This window comes from Mirounga leonina, unplaced genomic scaffold (genome assembly GCF_011800145.1).
Source record: "Mirounga leonina isolate KUSES-001 unplaced genomic scaffold, KU_Mleo_1.0 Mir_151, whole genome shotgun sequence".
NCBI lineage: Eukaryota > Metazoa > Chordata > Mammalia > Carnivora > Phocidae > Mirounga > Mirounga leonina.
Genome location: NW_023270377.1, coordinates 29,369,194 through 29,391,449, shown reverse-complemented (window position 1 = coordinate 29,391,449; position 22,256 = coordinate 29,369,194). Strand labels below are relative to the sequence as shown.

The following is a 22,256-nucleotide window of genomic DNA, read 5'->3' as shown; positions in this document are numbered from 1 at the left end:
GTGGCAACTCCCAGCCCCACCGTCTCCACCTCTGGGACACGCCGCTTGGGGCCAAAAGAACCCGGACCCTATAACCAACAACCTTCTCTCCCCCCCCCCCCCCCCCCCCCCCGCCTCCAGAGCTTTGATCTATGCTTGGGTTTAAACACCATTGCCATGGACACGGGCAGACGCGGTCAATCAACCTTGCGTCTGGAGTGGATGATCAGATAAGAGATGTAAATTGTCTGTGGGAGACAGGTCTGCGTTCAAACAAATCCTAAAAGAGAAGCAATGACGTTCTAGGCGCCTGATAAGGGTTTCCTTTTTAGCCCCTCTCCCCAAAATGCAGGATGACTATGGGCAGGTGTAATGATTTGCAAGCAAAACTATGAACTCCTAGATTGTACACAGACGGCCTGCTCTAGGCTCTGGGGACTGGTCTCATGCCCGCATTCAATGCGTGCCCAGTAAACTTTACCCCATAAGCAGCCACCCGAAGTAGTGAAGCTGTTACCAGTTGCCAACAGAGCACACAGTGCAAAACAGTGGAAAGAGGAGAGCTCCCCATGAGTGCTCCAGGCAAGCACCTTCTTGTCCAAGATGTGCCTGGTAGAATTGCGAGTGCCCGGGCAGCACTGCGGGGTTGGACTTTTATGTCAATCTGCCCTCAGATTAAGTCACAGAGCACCCAACTGGCAAAATGTAAGGTTGGAAGGCTGCAGTGACTGGAACCCCAGGCTATCTAGACAGGACTCCTGCTGTCTACCAAATGGCTCTCATCCCCTGCTGTTGAATGTAAAGTCCACATTCTGCAACAAGAGAGGTCAGCTCCTATCTTCCTTAGTATAGAAAAAGTTAGAGGAGTCCAAATGCCAATTCACATGCAGTAAGGCATAAATGTAAACAAGGGCTGGGAGGGGTCTGGGGGCATCTGTGGGGAGAAACACTGGGGGCTCAGTGATCGTGAGGCCCTTGCCTGGTGTTCATTTCATTCCACTGCTCATTAAAGTAATCAAGAGAATGAGCTGACTTTGGGTGATCAGAGTGTGGGACAATTCTTGGTTGATAGAATTCAGAGCCAGGTTTATTGGTAAGGGTTTTCAGAATGTGTTCCCCAAAAGTCCAGCTGGGAAAGACGAGGAAATAGAGATGAGATTTTCCTTTTTTAGAAGTTGGAGCAGAAGCATGATACCTTTCAATTTCTAGCGCTGTTGAGAAAGGACTTGAAACGTGACATCTGGGCAGTAGTTTATGTTGTCATTAACATATTTGAAGTAATTTATCATCTGACCGTTATCTGCCACTCTGTGATCTTTGCGGCACCCTCCTTGAGTGGCAAACATGAATTTGATCCCAGAAGTTAGTCTTTGTACCTTTCCTTCCAGGTAGGGAATTCACTTTTTTTTTTTAATTAACCCATTCCTGGAAGATACTGTGTAAGTTTGTCCTAGAGAGCCTACAGCGTTTTTCAAAGCTTTATCTGCCTTGATGAGAAATGGCCTCGGGGCTTAATGGTTTCATTACTTAACAGGATTCAGTGAGGCTGGGTTCCTGGACACAGTGGCCTTGTAGCATGGCTGGCCCTCCAGGAGAAAGCATCTTCTGAAGGTTTAGGAAGCTGTCAAGTTTAGATAAGGCTGAGCTCCGATCCTGTGGGACCTTGGTTGTATTAATAAGAAGAAATTAATTTTTAACCACTGGGAACGTTGCCAAATTATGTGACCTTTGGCAGACCAGCTGTGCTATAAAAATAAATCCCCCATTTCTGAAAATGCTGCTCCTATCCAGTAGAACAATAACAATGTGGCATTTAGGATAGGGATGAGTGAGGTTGAGGTGACAGGAGAGAAATGGGAGTTGGCCAGCAAAAAACCGTCCATGTTGTGACACATGGTTTCAGACTTGGACATCCTATCCACACCACCCTCCCTCCCCCAAAGACACACCTTGGTTTCCGGTACACAGGAAAGAGGGCCAGGATGACAAGGAGCAGGGTGCCAGTGTGCAGGGAGGGGAGAAGATGCTAAGTGCTTCCAGCCCTCCCCACACCCCAGCCTTGAGCACACCTCTCATTGTTCACACGGACAGATTACTGGCACGCGGGAAGAGCAAAGGGAGTTTTCTACACAGGCAAAACGTTTGTCTTTCCCTAAATGCCACTAAATAAGTTTGTCACGTAGGAGTTTTGGGGGGCCCTGCCTTGGGCTTCCCAGCTTCTGAAGCACTGAAGCCAGTCTGCCTAGGTTGAAAATCCAGCTCAGCCATTGGTCAGCTTGGCAGTCCAGAACATTCCATCTCTCTGTACCTCAATTTCTTTATCTGTAAAGTATGTTTGATAGTAATACCTACCCCATCGGGGTTTTCTGTGCTTTGGCAGATTACACAGAGTACTGTTTGGTCCAATTCTGAAAGCATTTATCTTCAGAAGAGCTTCAGTGAGGTTAACTGTATCTCGTGATCATAGAAAGTACATTATAACCATTGTGATAAGTTTATGCTATTTTTATGAGTTTTTGTAATAAGTAAATAATTATCATTCTCAGCTCTTACCCCACTGAACGTTTGTCTGTGTTTTATAAGCTTCAGATGATCTCTCAGGACACTGTTCTTCAGAGAGCAATATTCTTTGCTGGATTTTCATCTTAGATTTACGTCTCCTCCTTGCATTTTTTTCTCTCTCTCCCTCCTTGTTCTTTTGCTCTCAGTGTTCTTGTCTCTACTTACTTTTTTTTAAATCTCTCCCCCTTTCCTTTCCTTATCTCCTCTTCCATCCTTCATCACTGCAAGTGTGCTCAGCAGGAAGCACTGTGCAGAAGGTGCTCCCCCGAAAGTTATTCTCCTCTGGCATCAAGGCCCCTCAGCAGCTGAACTCAAGAAAGTCATCATAAAGACAAAACAGCTTTTACCCAGCAAGACTCTTAATAATCCCATTTTCCTCTGGGTCTTCATAAAAGAGTCATGATCTAATCCAGGAAAAAGGGAGGGGGCTGGGAATAACAAAAGGAAAGCTCTCCCCAGTAGCACACAGTGGATGGGGCTGCCGGCCAGCCTAATGCACATATCCAGTGAATTCCTGCTCACCGCCTCCAAAGGTCCCAATAACCAATGATCTGGGCTCTGGCCAGTCTTTCAGCAAAGAAGATAAAGGGAATTGCAACCTACTGGGCCGGGCAGTAGTAGTAATAATTGTTTTTGATAAAGGGGAAAAATAAAACAGATGTGCCCCAAAGGCATACTGGGGGCCAGGGGAAGGGAGATGGGGAGGGATAGGTAGAAGGAAGAGATCATCCATTATCAGCAAACAGTTCAGTGATGAAGTAGTAATGTGCACCTTCCTGGTGCTGCTGATAACAAATATCTAGAACTCACCTTTGGGAGGGTGAGAGAGGGAGGGGGTGAAGAAACCCTCAGATAAATTATTTTTACCATCACTAGGATTAAAATGTAAATATCCATTGAACTGCATCATTATTATCCGAGGTTTAGAATGTCTTTGGAGACCTGGTTCACATAACTGAACCTTGACTTATGACCAGGTATCATGATCCCAAACACGTTAACTGAAACTCTCAGTTCGCCACTAAAAAATCTTCACATTTAATAGCAGCTATGGGTTGGGACGGAAGGGTAGTACTAGAGAAGCAGAACAGTTTGAATAAGGCTTCCTCAGAGTTTGTGCTAGCTAGTAATACTTTTGGTGTTATGTTAGTCGACTAGTAATTGATGAATTCATCAAACCTCAATGAGTCTGACTTGGGCAAGGCTCTGGGTCTGATCCTATAAAGTTCACCAAAGATGAATGAGGAACGAGTCATGTTTTCAAGTTGCAGTGGTCCAGCGGAATGGTTAAGGCTGTCCGGAGCCCTCGCACACCTTAGAAGACGTTAAAGAGCTTCTGTCTTGGAGGTTTGAGATACGGAGGCTGGGAGAGTACCCTTGGTGTGGGAGACCAGGGAGGGTGGAGGTGGTATGTGAGCCTTGACTGAGAGGATGGATGGGCTTTAAAGCTGGAAAGGGGTATCAGGGGAAGATGAGAGCAGAGAAATGGACACTGGGTTTATTTGGGGAATACTCAGAAGCTGCAGTTTAGAATGTGTGGAGGGAAATAATTGCAAATAAGGTCAGAAATGATTCATTAGGCTAAATGCAAGGCCCCATTGCTAGGCCAAGGGGTTTGGATTTCATTCACTAACCAATGGGGAGCCCCTGACGTTTCACCATAAGCCTTCGGTTCAGTTAATCAAAATAAATGAAAAAAAAATTATATTACCTTTTTTTCTCCTTTGGTTTTTGGAGAGACCTCAAAATTATTCTTCCTCTATTTCCTTCCCCAAATGTCTGTTGAAATGGGCAGGAATTGTAATCCCAGATCTCTCATCAATGGCATCAAAATTGCATTTGCAATGAGGGCTGGAAAAGAGTGGACATAAATATAAGCTAATGATATTATATTGGCTGCCCTATTGGAATTGCATTTGTTTATGATATAAGATGACAAATAACAAGGTTACCACAGGTGGCATGATTCGAGGTCAGAGGAGGTAATCACATCAAACTTACGTCTTAACGATTAAATGAAGGTTCATTTTTAGAATCCAGATTAAAGGGAAGTGATTTTCCAAAGGTCCCCTTTCCAGACCCAATTCCCAGTTCTGTCCTCGGTGAATGCACTGGAGGTGTTTTGGAAGAGGGAGCTTGCCTGGTTCCTACTCCTTTCGCCATGCTGATGTGCTGCCCTCCTCTCTCGCCCTCTCTTCCCCTCCTTCCTGCCCTCCCAGAGGTTCTTTTATTCAGATTTTGAACTTTATCACTGCAAAAGTTCACAGGGATTTCCATTTGCTGTGCGTTCAGGAGTGCATCCTTCACTGCCACCCGGCCCCATAAATTGAATAGATTGCATCCCTTCCCAGTTGCCTTAGGAAGTGGTCAAACAGCCGCATTCCTGGGCTGATGGATTGGCTCATTTCTTCCCAGCTTAAGCCAAGATACAGATTTTATGAGACTGTCTTGTGACAGACTGAAGTCGCTTTGAATAAAACAAAATCCAGCCTCAGCTCACAGAAATAACTCTTAAAAAGCAGCTTATCCGGGGTTAGTGAGCAAACTTTGGTTCAAACCCCGAGCAGGGGACTTAGATGATTCAGGCAAGGGATTTCAAGAAACTTTTTGGTTTTCCTTTCTATGCATCAGTGTTGCTCACATGCTCACACACAGAACTACATATCCACAATATTTATAAATATGCAGCTACAGACTCGGTTAAGGAAAGAAACTCACGTCAGTAGGGCTAATGTGATTAAAAGACATTTGAACTCTCCGTCATGCAAGACAGGCATGCTCATCGGAAAAATCCTAGAGGTTGTTTCAAGGCTTAACAAACAGATGAAACAGGAGTAACACCTTGAATAAACATCTTGTTCTCTAGGAGGGGAGAGAATCTATGGGTTATAGGTATAGGATCTTTTCCCTACCTCATTATATAGGCCTTGAACTTAAGAACTGGAACTGACCTTTAGGATCACTCCTCTCGTTTTATGGATGAGAAAACACAGTCTCAGAGATGTTTCCTGACTTACCCAAGGCCGCACAGCTTGCCAGTGGTGAGACCATGTTGAAGACAAGGCTTCTTCTTGCTAATGAAGTGGCAAAGTGACAACCGTCTCTCTTTTTAAGCAGGAGAAAGAGCTGCTTCTTTACCTTGCTGCTAATAATGAAATGAAAGCAATGCCCTGGAAATAGGAGCAGGATGGGATTGTGCTGTGGATAAAGGATAACTTATAGAGGAAATAAAGTCTCTTATTTTCAGGGAAAATGAGACCGACTGCTCTCCACAGGACCCTCAGGGATATACAAGAAATAGATGTCTACTAATCCTTCTACCCCTTCTCTTTCACGAAGCATTTTAAAGTAACAAGGGAACAGAGGTCTAGTTCAGTGGGTTTCCAACTGTGCTCCCCAAAGCCCAGCAGAGTTGACAGGGGAACTAAGGGGCCCAGAATCTACACCCCTTCTCGCCGCCCTACCTCCTGCACCCAAGAGAGCTCCACTTCTTTCTACCTGCTTTGGACATCGGAGTTCTGGGTAGAGTTTTGTTCGAAGAGAAAACAAACACTTCTAAGAAGAAGTTTGAAAACTCCATACTTGATTTAATCCACCCATTGAATTACAGTGTAGGAAGCTGAGACCGAGGAAGGTCATCGAGCGAAGAATCCACTGCCCTCTTCTTGTTACTCTGGGACCCCCCCCCCACCTTCCCTTTCTAGCAACTCGGTCCCGTCATCCCAGACCCACCTCTGACAACAACCTAACTCTCCAGTCCCACGTTCAGCCAGTCCTAAACTTCCCTGTTTGGGCCAAGGCCATTTTCCTTCCGTTCAGCTAAGCGCAGTGATGGGACTGTTGTTTTGCTGAGGGACTGCCAGCAGGCTGTTGCCCAGCGTCACCTGGTGCCCTCGCCTGGCCGGGAGTGAGCCATTGTCATTCTAATTATTTAAAAGTATTCACAGCAGTCAGGGCTTCCTTTTAGTGAATGTTAGTGTCAAGTGCAGGCCATACAGTGTTCCTGTAAAACAACTCCGGTTGAATTTCCTTGGAAGGCGGACCAGATTTTTAGGTTTTCTTTTACTTCTTCTCATTACTTCCTGAAAATCAGCTATTACCAAGGAACTGGTGGTTTGTCTTCATTTGGGTTCTGTAGAAGGGTGAGTTCCTTCTGAAGCTGGCAAAGAGCCTCAGAATTGTGAGTGGGTGGATACAAAATTGCTTTACCTTATCCAGAGCCGGGTTACCTCTAGGCCACATCAGATGGTGCTTAGGCCTCCAGCAAAAGGAGGGCTCCTGAGGAGGAGGGGAAAAAAAAGAGAGAGAGAGAGAGACAGAACGATATAAATGTCAGAAATAATCTGACATTGACCATGTCCAATAAAAACACCGAAATACTCATCATGGGGGGAAAAAATCAGACCTTCTTGACTTTAGGACTTATTATTCCCTTTCTTTCCAATTAGGTCTAAAGGTGTCACTTTAATCCTTTTATTCTTGGGCCTCTGAGGTCTATATCTGGCTGGAGCTGGCTCATCCCTCAGGCTGCTCTCCCAGATGTAAGAGAAAACCGGCTCTGAACAGCCTGGGGCAGGGTGTGCCTGCTTCTCTTTGGGAAATGAATTTGCCCCAGGTGAAAGGTATTCACAAAATAGCTGGAGAAAGAAGTCCCTTGTCAACTCACCGAACAGGGTCAGTAGCTCCAACTTCGGCAGGGTCAACTTCCCTTCTGTATGTGGAGATTGGCCTAAAGGGGTTTGCCCTTGAGTTCAACTCTCTTTTGGCTGGGCTGGACTCCTCTGACACAGGACAGAGGGCATTTATGCTGTTCCTTCTGGGACACAAGCCAGGCCTCCCGAGTAATGGATGGTGGAGCTCTTCAGAAGAAAGTCTAGTTCATTTCTCCTGGGGGCGTGTTTGTGTTCAAGAAACGAAGGGTCCCCAAACCTGGAACTGAAACCTCAATGATCAAGAAGAGGTGTAGAAGGATTAAGTGTGTTTTCTTTACAAGTTTTACTGATATCTTTCCAGGATTCAGTCCTCTCCAAGAAAAATAGAGGCAGAAATTATAGTATTTATCTTGGTGGCCATGTGTCTGTGCAAACGATGTGTGATATTTTACGAGTGGGTGTGAAAGTGTGTGCGGGGCTGAAGTGTGACTTTGTAATATGTGTATGTATCCGACGTCTGCTCAGTATCTATATAAGTGTGAGTGCCATGCAAACAAGAAGGTGAATTTATACATGCTTTGGTATTGAAGGGGTTAACTACACCAAAGCAAAGGCAGAGGTTCTAATGAGTTTTCAAAAATTTTAATAAAGTGCCTTAATTTTCTTCAGATAAAGAAAGGACAGAAAAAAAGAAATGAGTTACTCTTTTTTCTTTCCGTTAAATTTTTACCATGGAAAATACAGACTATCAGCTATGGATTATATATAGTTTCAATTTTTTTTGAGTGGGGAAGTGATTTCTCTTGGTGTGGATGGGAAATGAAACCTTCCTATGAGGAAGTTTCCTGTCTTTATTGCTGATTGTGTGTGCCTGGTCTGATTCCTAAAAGCTTGAACATGGTGGGGTGGGGGGAGTTGAGGAGGAGAAGTTCTCCTTTTGGGAGTGGCTGGAGAGAAGCAGAGCAGGGGTGGGAGGAGGGAGAGAGCGTGGATGATGTAGAAACCATCACAATTACTGAACAGGAGCTCTGCTCGGGGTCCCTCTGGTGAGTTACAAGGCGAACAGTGTGGTTTGGGGGTGAGTGTGAGTCAGGGCTGCAATTTTCAGCAAAAGAGCGGGCAGAAAATCCCCTCCCCTGCTAGCCTGGTAAGAGCCGCTGGTGAGCTAAGTCCCCACACCTCTGCTTTCTCAGAGCGTCCTTCTCAGCCCGATCGCATGTGCCTGAGCCAGCACCAGCGGGCCACAGTTTGACTTGCTGGAAGGTGCTGGGTACCTGGCATGGCAGTGGCGTGGGCAAGGCTGCGGGGATTGGCTGCGGAGGGATGGGCGGTCCCGGGCCTCGTCCTGCGCCTCCTCTCCGGCCTCCTCTCTGTCTGCGGGAGGGCTGGGCCCATTGTCCTGCTGGACTGGGGAGGGTGCAGGGTCATTAGTTAGAGGATGATGTGGGCTCTGCTAGCCAGAGGAAATGGCCTGCTTTTGTTTTCTACCCGGTAGGAAATGGAACCTGAATCCATTAGATTCTGGGCAGTTCAACACGGCACAGTTTGAGCACTTGGAGGCACGATGCCTAAAAGGCTACTTGTGTGGATTTGTGTGTCCCAACCACCATTGTGCGGCATGCCCATCTTTTATGCATTTAAAGCCTGTCAGGCTGGTAATCTAAAGCAGAGGTCTGGAAGACAGTAATGCCAACAGACATGGGGAATAGTAAAGTGCACCTGTAGAGTTAAAAAATGCATGACCCTTTCCCTCAAAGAGCGAACACAGGAGAAAGACCCCGTCCTGTAGGGTGGCTGCTGAGCCGTAATGCATAATTCACGGGCCCGTGCTGCTCCATGCAGATGGCGATATTAAATTGTGATTGATGCTAAGAAAGGCGCACATCTCAGGAAGGTCTCTGGGAGGCTTCTGAATATTTCCAGGTCTCTCGTGCCTTCCCGTCCTCTGTTCTACTGCGGTATTAAGCAACCCCCCCCCCATTTCCCAGGAACCCCTCCTGGGGATTCCAGAACTTTGCTCCCAAATATATGAGATTCTTCAAATGTCATCACCCACCTTTTCTGCCTTTGAAGTCGCCCCCTTGCCTCCTGGCCCACAGGAAGCTGTTTACCTCCAGCCAGGCCCTGCTGGGAAGGAGGGGACAGCTACCCCCCCTGCAGTGGCCTTTCAAATGGCCGGGTCCCGGTTGCTGCTGGACAAAGCAGCACACTCTGGTGGTGGTGACGAGGCAGGAGGGACGGCGGGTAGAAAGCAAGGGAAAAACACAAAGCACTTTTGTCGAAGCTCTGAGGTCGGAGCCGGTGAATTCTCCAATGCAGATTTTTTCCACTCGGTGTATAATGAAATAATAAATCAAATTTGTGGTGTATGTAGAATTAAATGTTTGGGGTTTTTGCTTTTTCTTTCTCAAAAAAAAAAAAAGAAAGAAAGAAAGAAGAAGAAACAGCAGCTAAAATCACCCTCCAGGGCCTATTCTGGCCCAAAGCTGAAAATGTTTCCTCCACATCACATGTAATTGTTACCAGGCTCGCTTGTGGGTCGGCACCACAAAACCACTATTGTCAGTTCCCGGAGCCCTTACTTCTGGCGGCCTGGGCTGGGCTGGGAGACACCCAATGAAATGAAGGATTTATGAGATAAAGATGGAGATGAGAGGTTCGAACAAGAAGATGGGCCAAGAAGAGGAGACAAGAAAAGGCAGGGGGCAGGTTACGTTTGCCGCTCTCTTGTTTGTTTCATCTCAGGCCATGTAATTGGGAATGTTTATGATCATTTTCTGGAATATTTTGATTTGGGGAGTGTGTGTGATTGTGCACGTGTGTGTGTGTGTGTTCAGTTGGGTGAGTGCGGGGGGATGAGCTGAAATAATCTCTTCCACTGAATGAGTAAGTAGGTTAGTCTTCTGGACTGCCATAAAAGGTCTGTAAAACAGTTTTAATCAGCCACTGGTAGGGAAGAGAAACGGAGAGGGGAAAAAAAAAGAGGCTGTAGCATATTTGAAGTTCTTTGGGTTCTTTGCCTTCTCTTTCAGACTCACCCTGTGGAGGTCGTTTGAATTCCAAAGATGCTGGCTATATCACCTCCCCAGGTTACCCCCAGGATTACCCATCCCACCAGAACTGCGAATGGATTGTTTATGCCCCTGAACCCAACCAGAAGATTGTCCTCAACTTCAACCCTCACTTCGAAATCGAGAAGCACGACTGCAAGTAAGCGCCTGATTGTACATCCGTGAGCCACACACTCCTACCCACTGCCCTGGCTCCTGCCTCTTCTGCCACCTATTGGCAGCACCCCTAACCCACCTGCTGAACAGTGGCCCCCAGAGGGAAACCTCAAGATGACGTTCTCTTTCGGGGGAAATAAAGGCCTAGGGGATCCCATAGTATGGAGGAAAGAGCCTTCTTGAGTGAAGAGTGTAGAGAATAGCGCCCTATCTTCAAAGCGGGCAGTGGAGGAGAATTCCATCTAGGGGCTGGGGGTGGACTGCAATATACCAGCTCTTGACTTTGGAATTTCCTTTCCCCCTGGAGATCTCCCCATTTGCACCGCCACCACCACATGTAGAAACCCCACCAGCTTCCTTAATGAACTAGTAGCCAGATCCCCACGTGGAGACTTCCTCTGCATCCAGCCCTAGAGGATCAGCCTGTTATTTTATGAAGCAGCAGCTGGTTTCCTTACAGAAAGAGAGTTAAAAATCTGAGTCTACACTGGTAGGTCTAAGATTCGCAATGGTTCTTGTTACCTGTGCTGTCTCAAAGCTGATGTTACAGATTTATTTCACCGACACCCTTCTAACTGCTTTACAAATATCACTCTATCCAGTCCTCACAGTGGCCCTGGGAAGTCGGTGGTGTCAGGACTAGCATTTTGCAGATGAGAAAACCGAAGCCCAGAGAGCTTGTCAGTCACCCGAGGAGGCTCAGTTGGTCTCATAACATCAGTCCTGCCACCTTGGAAATGTGCAGCTTAGGAGATACCAAGTGGGCATTTAGACAGCCCTGGGTGCTTTAGAAATGCCTTCTTGACACCAGAGTCCCTTAAATTAAGGTGAAGGAGCAGGTAGCTTTGTAATGTCAAGAATTCGTGAATGTGCTTTGTACCATCTAGTGGACTCTATCTGAAAGTCTTTGGTCATTGAAACAATAGTGCAAGTTTTCTGTGCAGAAAAGAATGTACCAGTGATCATGTCCTGTTCCAAATGTGCCCCTATGATGTGCCCTACCACTGGGTGTTCAGTGTCCCCTTATGATTCCTAAACAGTCTGGACATTCCTTGTGACCAAGGCGTTGCAAGTACGGAAAAATTAATAAAGGGGCCAGCTGGTGAGAAAGGTGCAAGGGAGCAGGCCTACCTCCGGGCCAGTGCATCCTCATGGAGGAGACAAGGCCCCCCTTGAACCAGGGCTAGACTGTGAGGCGGTGCATTGATGTCATTGTTATCCTCCTAGGACTACTTCACACCTACATAATGGTTTTCTCCTAGCAAGAGGTAGTCTGCACTGAAAACCAGAGGGTTTCTGGGATGGCTGCCTCATGTGACGAAGAGTCATAAGACGGATTTTCTAATCCCAGATCTACTCTTGATCAGTGGATGACATAGGGTAACTCATCAGTTCCTCTTTGTCTGAGTTAAATGCACAGCCTGATACACTCGTACAGCATCTCAGGTCTGCTGAGTCCCTGCAGTGGACTTTAGCAAGAGTTTCTGTTCGAAGAGCTCCTATATTGGATGTTTTTGCTCCCAGTGCCTTTGGCTGGGCTGTAGACGGTTGGCACAGACAGCAACGTAATGCACAGAGAGCTTGCGTCTGAGCTCCGAGAAATTCGACTAAGCACCTCTGTCGACTGAGGGCCAAATTCTGTTATGCTTATGCCAGCAAATCTCCCAGGGAAATTGCTAAGGGGTCATCTTATGTATATTCATATTGGAAGTAGAGCAAGGCATGGCTTTTGGAAGGAAAAACTCAGGGAGCCATGTTGGGAAGTATGCAAGGCCAGGAAAACATGCTCCTGCCCTGTTTGGGGCCACAGGGGCCGCCTTCCCCCCGCAGGACTCAGCCCCAGGGGTGGGGAGAACTCAGGTTGCTGGAGTCTCTGGCAGCAAAAGAGGACAAGAATGTTGCCTCTTGCTGGACTTGAAGTAGGGGAAGCAGACAAGTTACAGGTTATCTTCTGGCTTATCATCCTTACTAAGTAGCTTCCTGTTTTTCTCCCCACTCCCCCATGGATGCTTCTAGCTTGAACTGAAAAGATCAGGAAGGTCAGAAAAAAAATCTTTCTGGGGTCTCTTTTCCCCAGTGCCAAGTTGTCAGAAAGGCTCGGCTGGGGTCAAGCCTCCACTGCTTAACCTCGTCCTTAATTCTCTCTCCCCCCCCCCCCCCCCCCATTTCCCCTCCATTCCCCATTTCTCTGTCATTCTTGTTGATTTTTTTTATTTAGAAAGACACATCCGGTTCTCTCAATCTCTCACCCTGCAAGGTATTTTTAACATTCTTCCCCGGCTATTTGCATTCAGAATAAATGAGCTTCTCCTCCCCCACTGCCTTGTTCCACTAACTGGTGAGAGGAACAATTTACCTAACTGAAGGGTTCGAAGTTCTGTCTGGTTCCCCGTCTCTCCCACTCTGTCCAAGGGAGATCCTGGGTTTGGAAAGCACTTACTACCAAAGGAAATTAGACTCCTTTCTCTTTTCATTTCCGGTGCATGTTTTGAATTGGCCTTGACTCTCCGGGCCCAAAGCGTGGATGGACGCTTACCAAGAGAATGCCTCCTGCACTGTCCTCTCCCCTTGACAGGGCATAGCAGCAACACCCCTGCAAAAAGGAAGAAAAAAAAAAAGGAAGAAGATAGCAGGAGGGGAAGAATGAAGTGGGGGAAATCAGAGGGGGAGACGAACCATGAGAGACGATGGACTCTGAGAAACAAAGTGAGGGTTCTAGAGGGGAGGGGGGTGGGAGGATGGGTTAGCCTGGTGATGGGTATTAAAGAGGGCACGTTGTGCATGGAGCACTGGGTGTTATACGCAAACAATGAATCGTGGAACACTACATCAAAAACTGATGATGTAATGTGTGGTGATTAACATAACAATAAAAAAGTAAAAAAAAAAAAAAGGGAAAGTGAGTAAGAGCAGCAGGAAAAAGCCAGCCCCACCGTGGAGGAAGGGCCGCGGTCAACACCTCCCCGTCCTCCCATGTGCAGGAGTAACTGCAGAGGTTGCCCCGAGATCCAGGAGCAGGCCCGGCCTGGTGGCCCCTGGGCCCTTGGCTCTCTGTGCCTTGAAATCCACAACTCAAGGGTTGAGCCCGTTGAAGAATAAACCCCAGACAGACCTTTTCCCTTTAACGGCCGCTTGTTAATTTTGCTTGGAAACTTTCACTCACAGCCCCAGCTTTGCCTGAGTCAGCCATCTCAGGCCACCACCATCTGTGGGGAGCTCTCCGACTCCTCCCTCGGGCTGTGAGCAGGAATCCAAACCCCCAGCACCCGCAGGCTGCTCTGTGGGCAGAAACCAGAGGCCCCCGTGGCCTGGCCACACAGACGTGGCCGAGGGACCAAAGGGCAGGACTCAAGGCCCTCTGAGCGAACAGGGAGAAGCCACTCACTCCCTGTGGTGAGGAAGAGGGTACTGCTGCTTTTCACCTGAGTCATCCGGCAGTAGGCGGGACACTAGGGCTTTAGAAACATATGTACACAGACTTGAATCTTCTTCCATTTCTAAAATCTAAGATATATGCGTTTTTTAAGAACACCCACCTGCATATGATACACAGCTTATTCATGAGTCCTCAGACCGGCATGGCATCCCTCCCCATCCCAGAGGCCCAAGTAAAACCAAAACCAAGAGTCTGGGCCCTGTTAAGAATTGGTCATTTCCAGATGGGTGTCTTGGAAAACGTGCTTCACGAAGTGCACAAACCACTAGGAAGACCTGAAAGAACATTTCTTGGGCTAAAGAACCCACACGAAGTTTATAGGAATGATTTTATGCGTGCATTTAGTGCAGCTTCATCTCATTTACCATGGGAGAACCGCGCTCCATCCAAGGGAAATGTTTAGATACTCAAACCTACTCCTATTCAGAGTTCCAAAGGTCTTTTTTGAAAGGATTTCTGATAAAGAACATTTTAAATCCCGTGCCACACTTCCCTGTCTTCTTAAACAAAACCAATAGTAAGGGGAGTCAACTTTTCCTTGATGATTCAGGCCTCTAATTTTAAACTTCAGTTTTTGAGACCGAGGCCGAGTAATGTCCAATTTGGATCAGGGAGGTTGAGAGTTGAGTTTTTGTTGACCTTTTAAACTTCCCAGGCCTCAGTTTCCTCACCTGCAACACTGATAAGTACTTTGCAAGATTGCTTTGTCTTGTCTATATGGATTCACAATGAATTAGCAACCGCATTAGCATCTTTGTCCTTTGTCACGGGAAATTCTGCGACTTTTTTCTATCAATACTCTTGCTGTCACTTCCTGTTAGGTGTATGCCTGCTTCCTGGAGCCTTCCGCTTCCGACTTGTTTTACTCTTTTATTGTGTTGTACGGATTTTGCTTCTGGAGGTCTTACTGTCCATGGGAAGTGCTGGTTCTGGGCTCTCGGCTCTGCCCCAAGCCAGCGTAACCCCAGGGCCAGCATGTCTGCTCGGCTTCAGTCGGCCAAGCTCATGGCCGAGCAGGCTCTGGGACACACCCTCAGGGACAGAGTGTGAAGAGCATCAGTGCACAGAGTCCCCTGCATCAATTGAGGTGCTCAAGGTCTTTTCTTCTGAAACCCTCCCCCCAAAGCCCACCCATGTTCTAGATATTGGAGGTTTAGGGATATTTGGCCTCTAGCTAAGTGTCCTGGATAAACAAGGTACTCTTGTATTTATGGCCAGAGGAGCTCTCTAAATCGTAGTTGTGTCTATTTCCCCCAAAGTAGGGGATAATATCTTAGAGAGGTAGCAGCTTCCCAGGTTGATAAACTGACTCCAGTCAACATAGGGAACAGACCAGACCTCAATAATCTAGCCCCTCCCCACCCAGTCAGTAGTGACTTCCTATGCTCAGTGAGCACCCTCCATTCCAGTCAAACAGCCAAAGACAACCTTATATCTGCATGAGACCCTGTGAGTGCCCAGTGCTTGGACCTGCCTCCCTCTCCCCTCCATAGGGACCAACTGAACACTCCCCTCCTCCTCCCCTCTGTTTCCTTGATTCTTCCAGTTATGGGTCCCAATGCCGAACTCCCAGAGCATTGTGTATTGCCTTGATTTGCTGGCTTGCCTTTAGTTCATGGGTGGTCAATGTTGTATTCTGAGCATGTACATTCTCTAAGGGCATGGACTACATATTTCATTTCTATACCCCCAGGACACCTGGTCTTGGAGTATTAAGCAGGTGCATGCATATGATTGTTTCGGTGGTATTTTTACATTTGAGTTACCAGGACATAGGTCAGCATGGCATGAACCTGCACTGGAAGCAGACGGAGCTGTCTTCCCCATGCGTCCATCTTGTGATGTGATATAATGAGAGCAGGAGGATGAGACAAGGGCTTATGGAGCTCACTAAGCGCTCTGTGACTTGGCCTTTCACCAACAAGATGGCAATGGTCCATGCATTCATTCGTAGTTACTAAACACCTACTATGTACCACACATAATGATAGCATTGGGAATGCAGTGGTGAGTAAATCCTATTCTTTGTCTTCATGGAACTGAGAGTTTAGGAGCAAGTTTGGGGCGCCTGGGTGGTTCAGTCAGTTAAGCATCTGACTCTTGATTTTGGCTCAAGATCAAGTCCCATGTCGGACTGAGTATAGAGCCTGCTTAAGATTCTTTCTCTCTCCCTCTGCCCCTCCCCCCCTGCATTTGGGCACACACACACTCTCTCTCTCTCTAAACAAATAAAATAAAATAAAAAATTTAAAAAATATATGGTTATTGATGATAAAGCTACCACATCTAGAGCATCACCTCTGAGACCAGCACTTTGCTAAGTGCTTCACATATATCATCTCATTGATCCTTGAATCAAAACAATGCGAAGTCATTGTTACTCTTCCCGTTTTACAGATGAAGAAACTTGGACTTAAAGAATAACTTCTGGCCCCAGATCCCACGCGTGGAAATGGCAGAGAAGGGATTTGAAGCCGGAATGCCCTGCTCTGCAACCTGTGCTCTTTACTCTTATGCTCTTCGCCTCCCCCCGCACTGTGTATGTCCACTGCGCATATGCTCCGGGCATGATATGTGAGCTCACAGCACTGAGATCCAGCCTAGGCTGGGGAGATCAGGGAGGGCTCCCTGGAAGAAGTGATCCCAAAGAAGTTAGCCAGGCAGAGTGGAGGTGTACATCTCTGGTGGTCCATGTAGAAAGCATCACGTCAAAGACAAGACGGGGAAATAATCTGATGCCTTAGGGAACCACAGTAAATGAAGGGCCATCCTTGTGACTTGCTGATCAGCAAAACTCCTTTTCAGTGAAGAGGTGCCTGAGCAATGCTATTGAATTTTGTTTCCTGGCCCGGTGACTTCCACCATCTTAGAGAGGGGCTGTGGTCAGGAAGCAGGAAAGACTAAGATTTTAAGGACTCTTTGCTGCTCCCACCCTCCCTGACCAGGCTCTCTACAGTTTCATACCCTATGTCCAGGGACAACCCCCCTCTGGCCCCCAGTTTAATGCCTGAACCTGGGGTTTGGCCTGGAAAAAACCAGGTAACACTGGATTAAGCTCCACCTGTCAGTATATTCCTACACAGGGCTCTCTCTGAACACATGTCTCTTTCCTAAGAACAGAGAGCAGGAGGCCCCATTGCCCAAATGGAGGTGTGGCTTCCCCTGGTGTCCACCTGAGTCTCTGGAAACTGAAACAGAGTATAAGTTCTCTGGTTCAAGAGAGTGTCTTGCACTCAGGAGAGAGCCTCAGGTTGATTACTCATGACATGGTTATAGGTTTACTGCCTGCCCAACCACAGAAATATTCTGATTCCCCCAAGGAGCCAATGAGCGGCAATATTTTTCTGTATTGCAACAACCCTGCTAATGACAGAAACAGATCCCCCTGCAGGTACATGGTGCCATAAAATGGGACAGCCCTGCTGACTCTAGCTTAGCTGGCAGCCGACCCCGGCTCACCAACCTTGACCAAGGCCTCCACCCAGCAACTTCACTTGCTGAAGAAGTGGGGCAAAAACATCACAGATTGTTCTCCTCCTCCCACCCAGGTTAAAGAGCAGTTGGGAAAACGGTTATTTTTGGCAGTTTGTTTTTAAATACACGATGTTGCAATCGCAATGCTCCAAAGGGAAGCTTCGCCGTGGATGTCCTTCTTAACATTGCATTTTATCTCCGGATTGAGAAAATCACTTGAGGTTTTCTAATACACAATCCCACTTGTTCTGCCTCTCCACCCTGGCACCTTCTCTGAACCCAGAGGTCCCAGAGGGCCAGCATCTTACTCCATGTAACTGCATGTAATTCTCCCAGCTAATTACACCGGGTGAGAGTCTGTCTTCAGAAATTCAGTGGGAGCTCAGGGTGGGGAGGGGATAAAGAAGAGAAGGAAAGAGACCAAGTAAAGAAATCAGATTTTTCTTAAAAAGCGATTTGTGTATTTTCCTATAGTCATGTGTCCTATGGAAAATAAGATGTTCTCTTTGTTTTGTCCTGTTTAATGGCAGGCGGATTGAAACCTTAGGATTAAGAGCAACTCAATAGATAATTTAATTCCATTCTTCTACATCTGCCTGGATAAATCATCCCGGAAAAAAATATATACATATTAGCTGCCCTTGTCTTTCCTTCTAGAAAAGAGCTTCCATAATCGACCTTCATTATAAAACCTAGGGCCTCACAACTCATCTCAGTGATTGCAGAGTAGATGGTTGTATTTAATTTACATAATCAGAATTTTTTTCCCTGGAAGGAAAATCCCTGAAAAATGTTAGCTGGGTCAGAATAAAATTTTTAAAAAGAAGAAGAAAGAAAAACATGTGAACTGGGCTTACGTTTGGAAAGCTATCAAAGGACTTCACATGATGAAAGAAATCCACATGATTTTTTTATGCTTTTTTTCCTACCTTTGTAGCCAAGCATCTTGGCAGTCTCTCTCTCTCTCTATATATATACATATATATATATGTATATATACATACATACATATACACACATGGGACTCACAGGACTGGGTACTACTGTTATTCCCATTTAACAGATGGGTACACTGTGAGAGTGATCTCACAGATAGTAATGGTAGGGCTGGAATTGGAAGCCCACCACCCAAAGCTGCCTTTATATGCCTGTATCCTTGTACCTAGAGCTCTCACCCACTGTCCCCAGGCTTAGGTATTTGAGACCTCTCTCATTTCTTTAGATATCCTTGACAAGTCTTTTCTTTTCCCCTTCCGTCTCTTATTCCTTTTCTTTGCCTCTTCCTGCCATGGGGTCATCTCCGGATGCCGGCAGGGCAGTCAAGGAGAGAGAGGTCTTTCTGTGACGCTCTGTCGATGGTCTCTGTCTGCCTCCCTGTCATCTACCTCCTACTCCCCGGGTCCCCTCCAGCCCCCCTCGCCATCCTCTTCAAATTCCCTGCCATCCCATCGCCTCCCTCTGCAGCTGGAATCCAAAGATGTGAGGGCTAGTAATAGAGTGTCAGCGGAAGTAATTGATTCCTCACACACGGAGAATTCTCCTGCCTTCAGTGTCAATGGAGCTGAACCAGAGTCTTGGAGGTGAGCGAGACATGTAAACAGTCCATGGCTGAGCTGTCAGGGTGAAGCTAGACACACCGAAGAGCAAGCGAGAGGGAGAACGATGGAACAAATAATTGTTTTATTGGGAAGAAAAGGAGTAAATAATATTTCAGCCCAAGAATTGGCAGTTTGAAAGAGATGGTTGGAGAGAGCGAGAAGCAGAAGGAATCAAGACACAGGTTTTAATGGAAGAGTTTTTCTTTGTCTCAAGGTAGGAGGTTTCGTCCTCACCCCACCCCCCCTCCCATTATCATCATTATTATCATTAAAATAATTACCGTAACAATTACAGTTGATGAGACCTCGAGTTTATAGAGCACCTTTCATCTAAAAGTTCAAAGTGATTTATCTATGTGTCATCCCTTTGAGAGTGGTAGGAGGGTAAGAAAGTACTTTCTTTTTTTTTTTTTTTTTGGTCTTATCCGCTGGGAAACTGAGGTCCAAGCAGATACAGGATTCCGTCTAAGCCTCGGGGCAGGCAGCTGGGTCACGTGCTGGGGTGCTGACCTGGGGGTCTCTGCTGCCCTCCTGCCCACCAGGGCCCTTACACTTGTGCGGCCCTCACAGCTCACCCCTGCCACTAGTGCTCCCCCCCCCCCCCCCCCCCCCCCCCCCCAGGCCCCCCCCCCCCCTGGCGGCCCCCCCCCAGCTATCCCCCCCCAGTCGGTAGCTGTGCAGCCAGGCAGCCAGCAGTTCTGTGCACAAAGCAAACTGTCTGCGATGCTGTGGGATAGATAAAGGTCCTTCAAGGTCTGACTCACACTGCTCCCATCCTGCTAGGAGACTTCCTGCAATCTGGTTCCCTTTCTTGTAGAAGCTGCTGTCCTTTCTAGACATATTTCTTCCCAGTCTTAGGGAACCTCCAGCCAAGAGAACCCAATATTCCTGAACTTTTGCTGCTTCCACCGCCCCCTCCCAGCGCCAACCCCCCCCCCCCCACCCCAGCCAGATGCTGGCCAGTTCTTGCAAAATACAGGGCCATTTCTGTGATGAGGAGGGGCAAGTGCTTTAAAATGCTCCCAGCGCAGCCATCGGGGAGTGCACTGTTCACCCAGTGCTGGTTGGAGAGGCGGAAGCTGTTCTAGCTGACTGGCCACTGAGTGCCATATTCAGAATCTCCACCCTGGTGTGGCAGCAGCCTTCCTGCTTGGACAGTAATGCAGGCCCATCATTTCCACACCAAGGTGCTTTTTGCACGACCGTGAGAAGTCTGCCCCTGGCGCCAGGAGAAGCCCTGAGCCCTTGTAACCTGAGGCTTGCAGTGAATGCAATCCAAGGACAAGGCCCAGCACACCAGCCACGTACTCCCCAGTGGTCCCCTGCTTAGATTTCTGCATGGTACGTTTTTCAGGCAAGCTTTGTATTTTCTAAGTTTTGTTATGGGGGCCAGATGCCAGCAAAGAGGGACAGAAACACGACTGGGAGCCTACACCCCTAGAAAAACGTTTTTCCGATGCAGTGATTGATTCCCTGGTGCCCGGTACGCCTCATTCCCAGCAGGCTCCCATTTTTCGGACAGATGGGAAGGTTATGATTTGCTCTCACAATTAGACCCTCTGGGAGCCAGGGTTAGTGAGTGCCCGTTTCAGAGGGAACCGTTTGCCTGGCCAAGTGCAGGGCTGTGGCTGCCAGCGCACCCAGGCCCTGGGATGGTATACTCTGATTTCCCCTTAGTGGGTGCCAGTCACTCCCTGCCCTTTCCAACCAGTCCTAGGAGGCACAGAGGCATGATCCCTGTTCCCATTCATGAGATGAGGCACACCGAGGCATGCAAGCTTGATTCACCCAGGCCAGTATAGGCCCATCTGGCCTTGCTGGGTGGGGTTCCCCTTCGCATCCAAGTGCCAGCCTGCTGGTGAACAGACATGAATTATGGGCTACTCTTACCTACTTCCTACTCTGCTAACCAGGGGCCCTTTGAGCTAACTGCAGAGGGTGAGGATTTTTTATAGATGTGTATGGCTGACGGAAAAAAGGCCCAACCGTCATGCTGAAAACTGCCTGCCCAACAGCCTTAAACTTCCCATTGGCTCTGGTTGCCGAGAAAATCCTTCCTTACATAAGCAAACACGTTCCATCCAAGCCGGCCTGCAGAGCGCTCGCTGGTCCAGGAGTGGAACAGATCTGTGGCCATACAGCCTCAGGAATGCGCCTTGCTGGGGAGCCAGGTCAGTGGGGGAAGCGGTGTTCAGCGAGGGGGCCAGGGGAGAGGTGCTGGAGGCTTTGTTGTGTGCCCTTCATTCTCTGAAAGTTCATCCACAGTGAGACTTATCAGACACCCTGTCTGCAGCGACCTCCTTCCTCACGTTGCGAGACGTTCTTGGCAGCCTGCTCCGTCAGAAACAATGAGATCGGCAGGGCCCTCTCCATCATCCCGGGGCTTCTGCGGAAAACAACCAGCAATTATAAATAGATGTTATTTGTATTTCCATTTTCTTGCCTTCAAGGTTTTCTGGAATAATTCCTTCGGTTTGTTTAGGGTTATTTTCTTCGCATACTTCCTTTGCCGGGTGGTCAGATTTCCTCCTTTCTGAGGCGCTGTGAAGACCCTGGCTGTGCGGGGATTGCGGATAAGCTCCAAATATCAGAGACGGGTGGTGGGAAGAAATGAGGGGAGAAAGGGCAACTGCCAGAAGTCGCCATTAAAAGGGCAGAGGCACCAGCCCAGAGAGGCAAACAGATGGTGAGTCTTGGGTCCCTTCGAGTCCTTGCAGCTATTTAGCAAAGAAAAACAATAACAACAACAATAATAGTAGTAATAATGCCTAACATTTATTTATTGAGGACTTACTACGTGCCAGGCACTGTGCTAAGCTCTTGACACGCGTTAACTCACCACAGTGAAGGAGGTCGAGTCCCCAGTTGTTCAAGACCCACCAACCGGTGGGAGTGCAGGGTGGCAGGGGCTGGGGGGTGGGGTGGGGAAGGCATGGGCTGTTCTGAATCCGGCACGACAGGCTTGTTCCGGAGCTCAGAAACACGAGATTGAAAGGAAATCTCAAAAACTCAGGTGACTGAAGCGCTATTGATGGATTTGTACAGGAAGAAGGTTTTTAGAAACCGCCATCCCTAGCATTGAGGTTGGGGGAGGGCATCGAGACCATCTCTTACTTTGTGACTTTTCATCCCTTCCTCATGTGTTCGGTTCACGTGTATGTAACCCTTCTTTCCTCCATGTCTGCCACCCTGCTTGGTAAAAACACGAGTAATGGTAAAAATAGCCAGTGTCTCCCAGGGACTTTTGCAGGCATCTAGCACTCTTCTGGGCTCGTATATACCTTTGCAGTCCTTCCAGCAGTGCCCAACAAGGTGAGGACCGTGATTA

At 47.7% G+C, this 22,256-nt stretch overlaps 1 protein-coding gene across 4 annotated transcripts in view; it reads left to right on the top strand.

Moving 5' to 3' along the window:
* Positions 1–22,256, top strand: part of NRP2 (neuropilin 2) — a 115,078-nt gene that overhangs the window by 4,421 nt on the left and 88,401 nt on the right. For all 4 annotated transcript variants that reach the window (XM_035007314.1, XM_035007313.1, XM_035007316.1 and 1 more), the window contains exon 2: positions 10,226–10,403. In XM_035007314.1, coding sequence (XP_034863205.1) covers positions 10,226–10,403 — 178 coding nt within the window. The remainder of the gene's footprint in view (positions 1–10,225; positions 10,404–22,256) is intronic.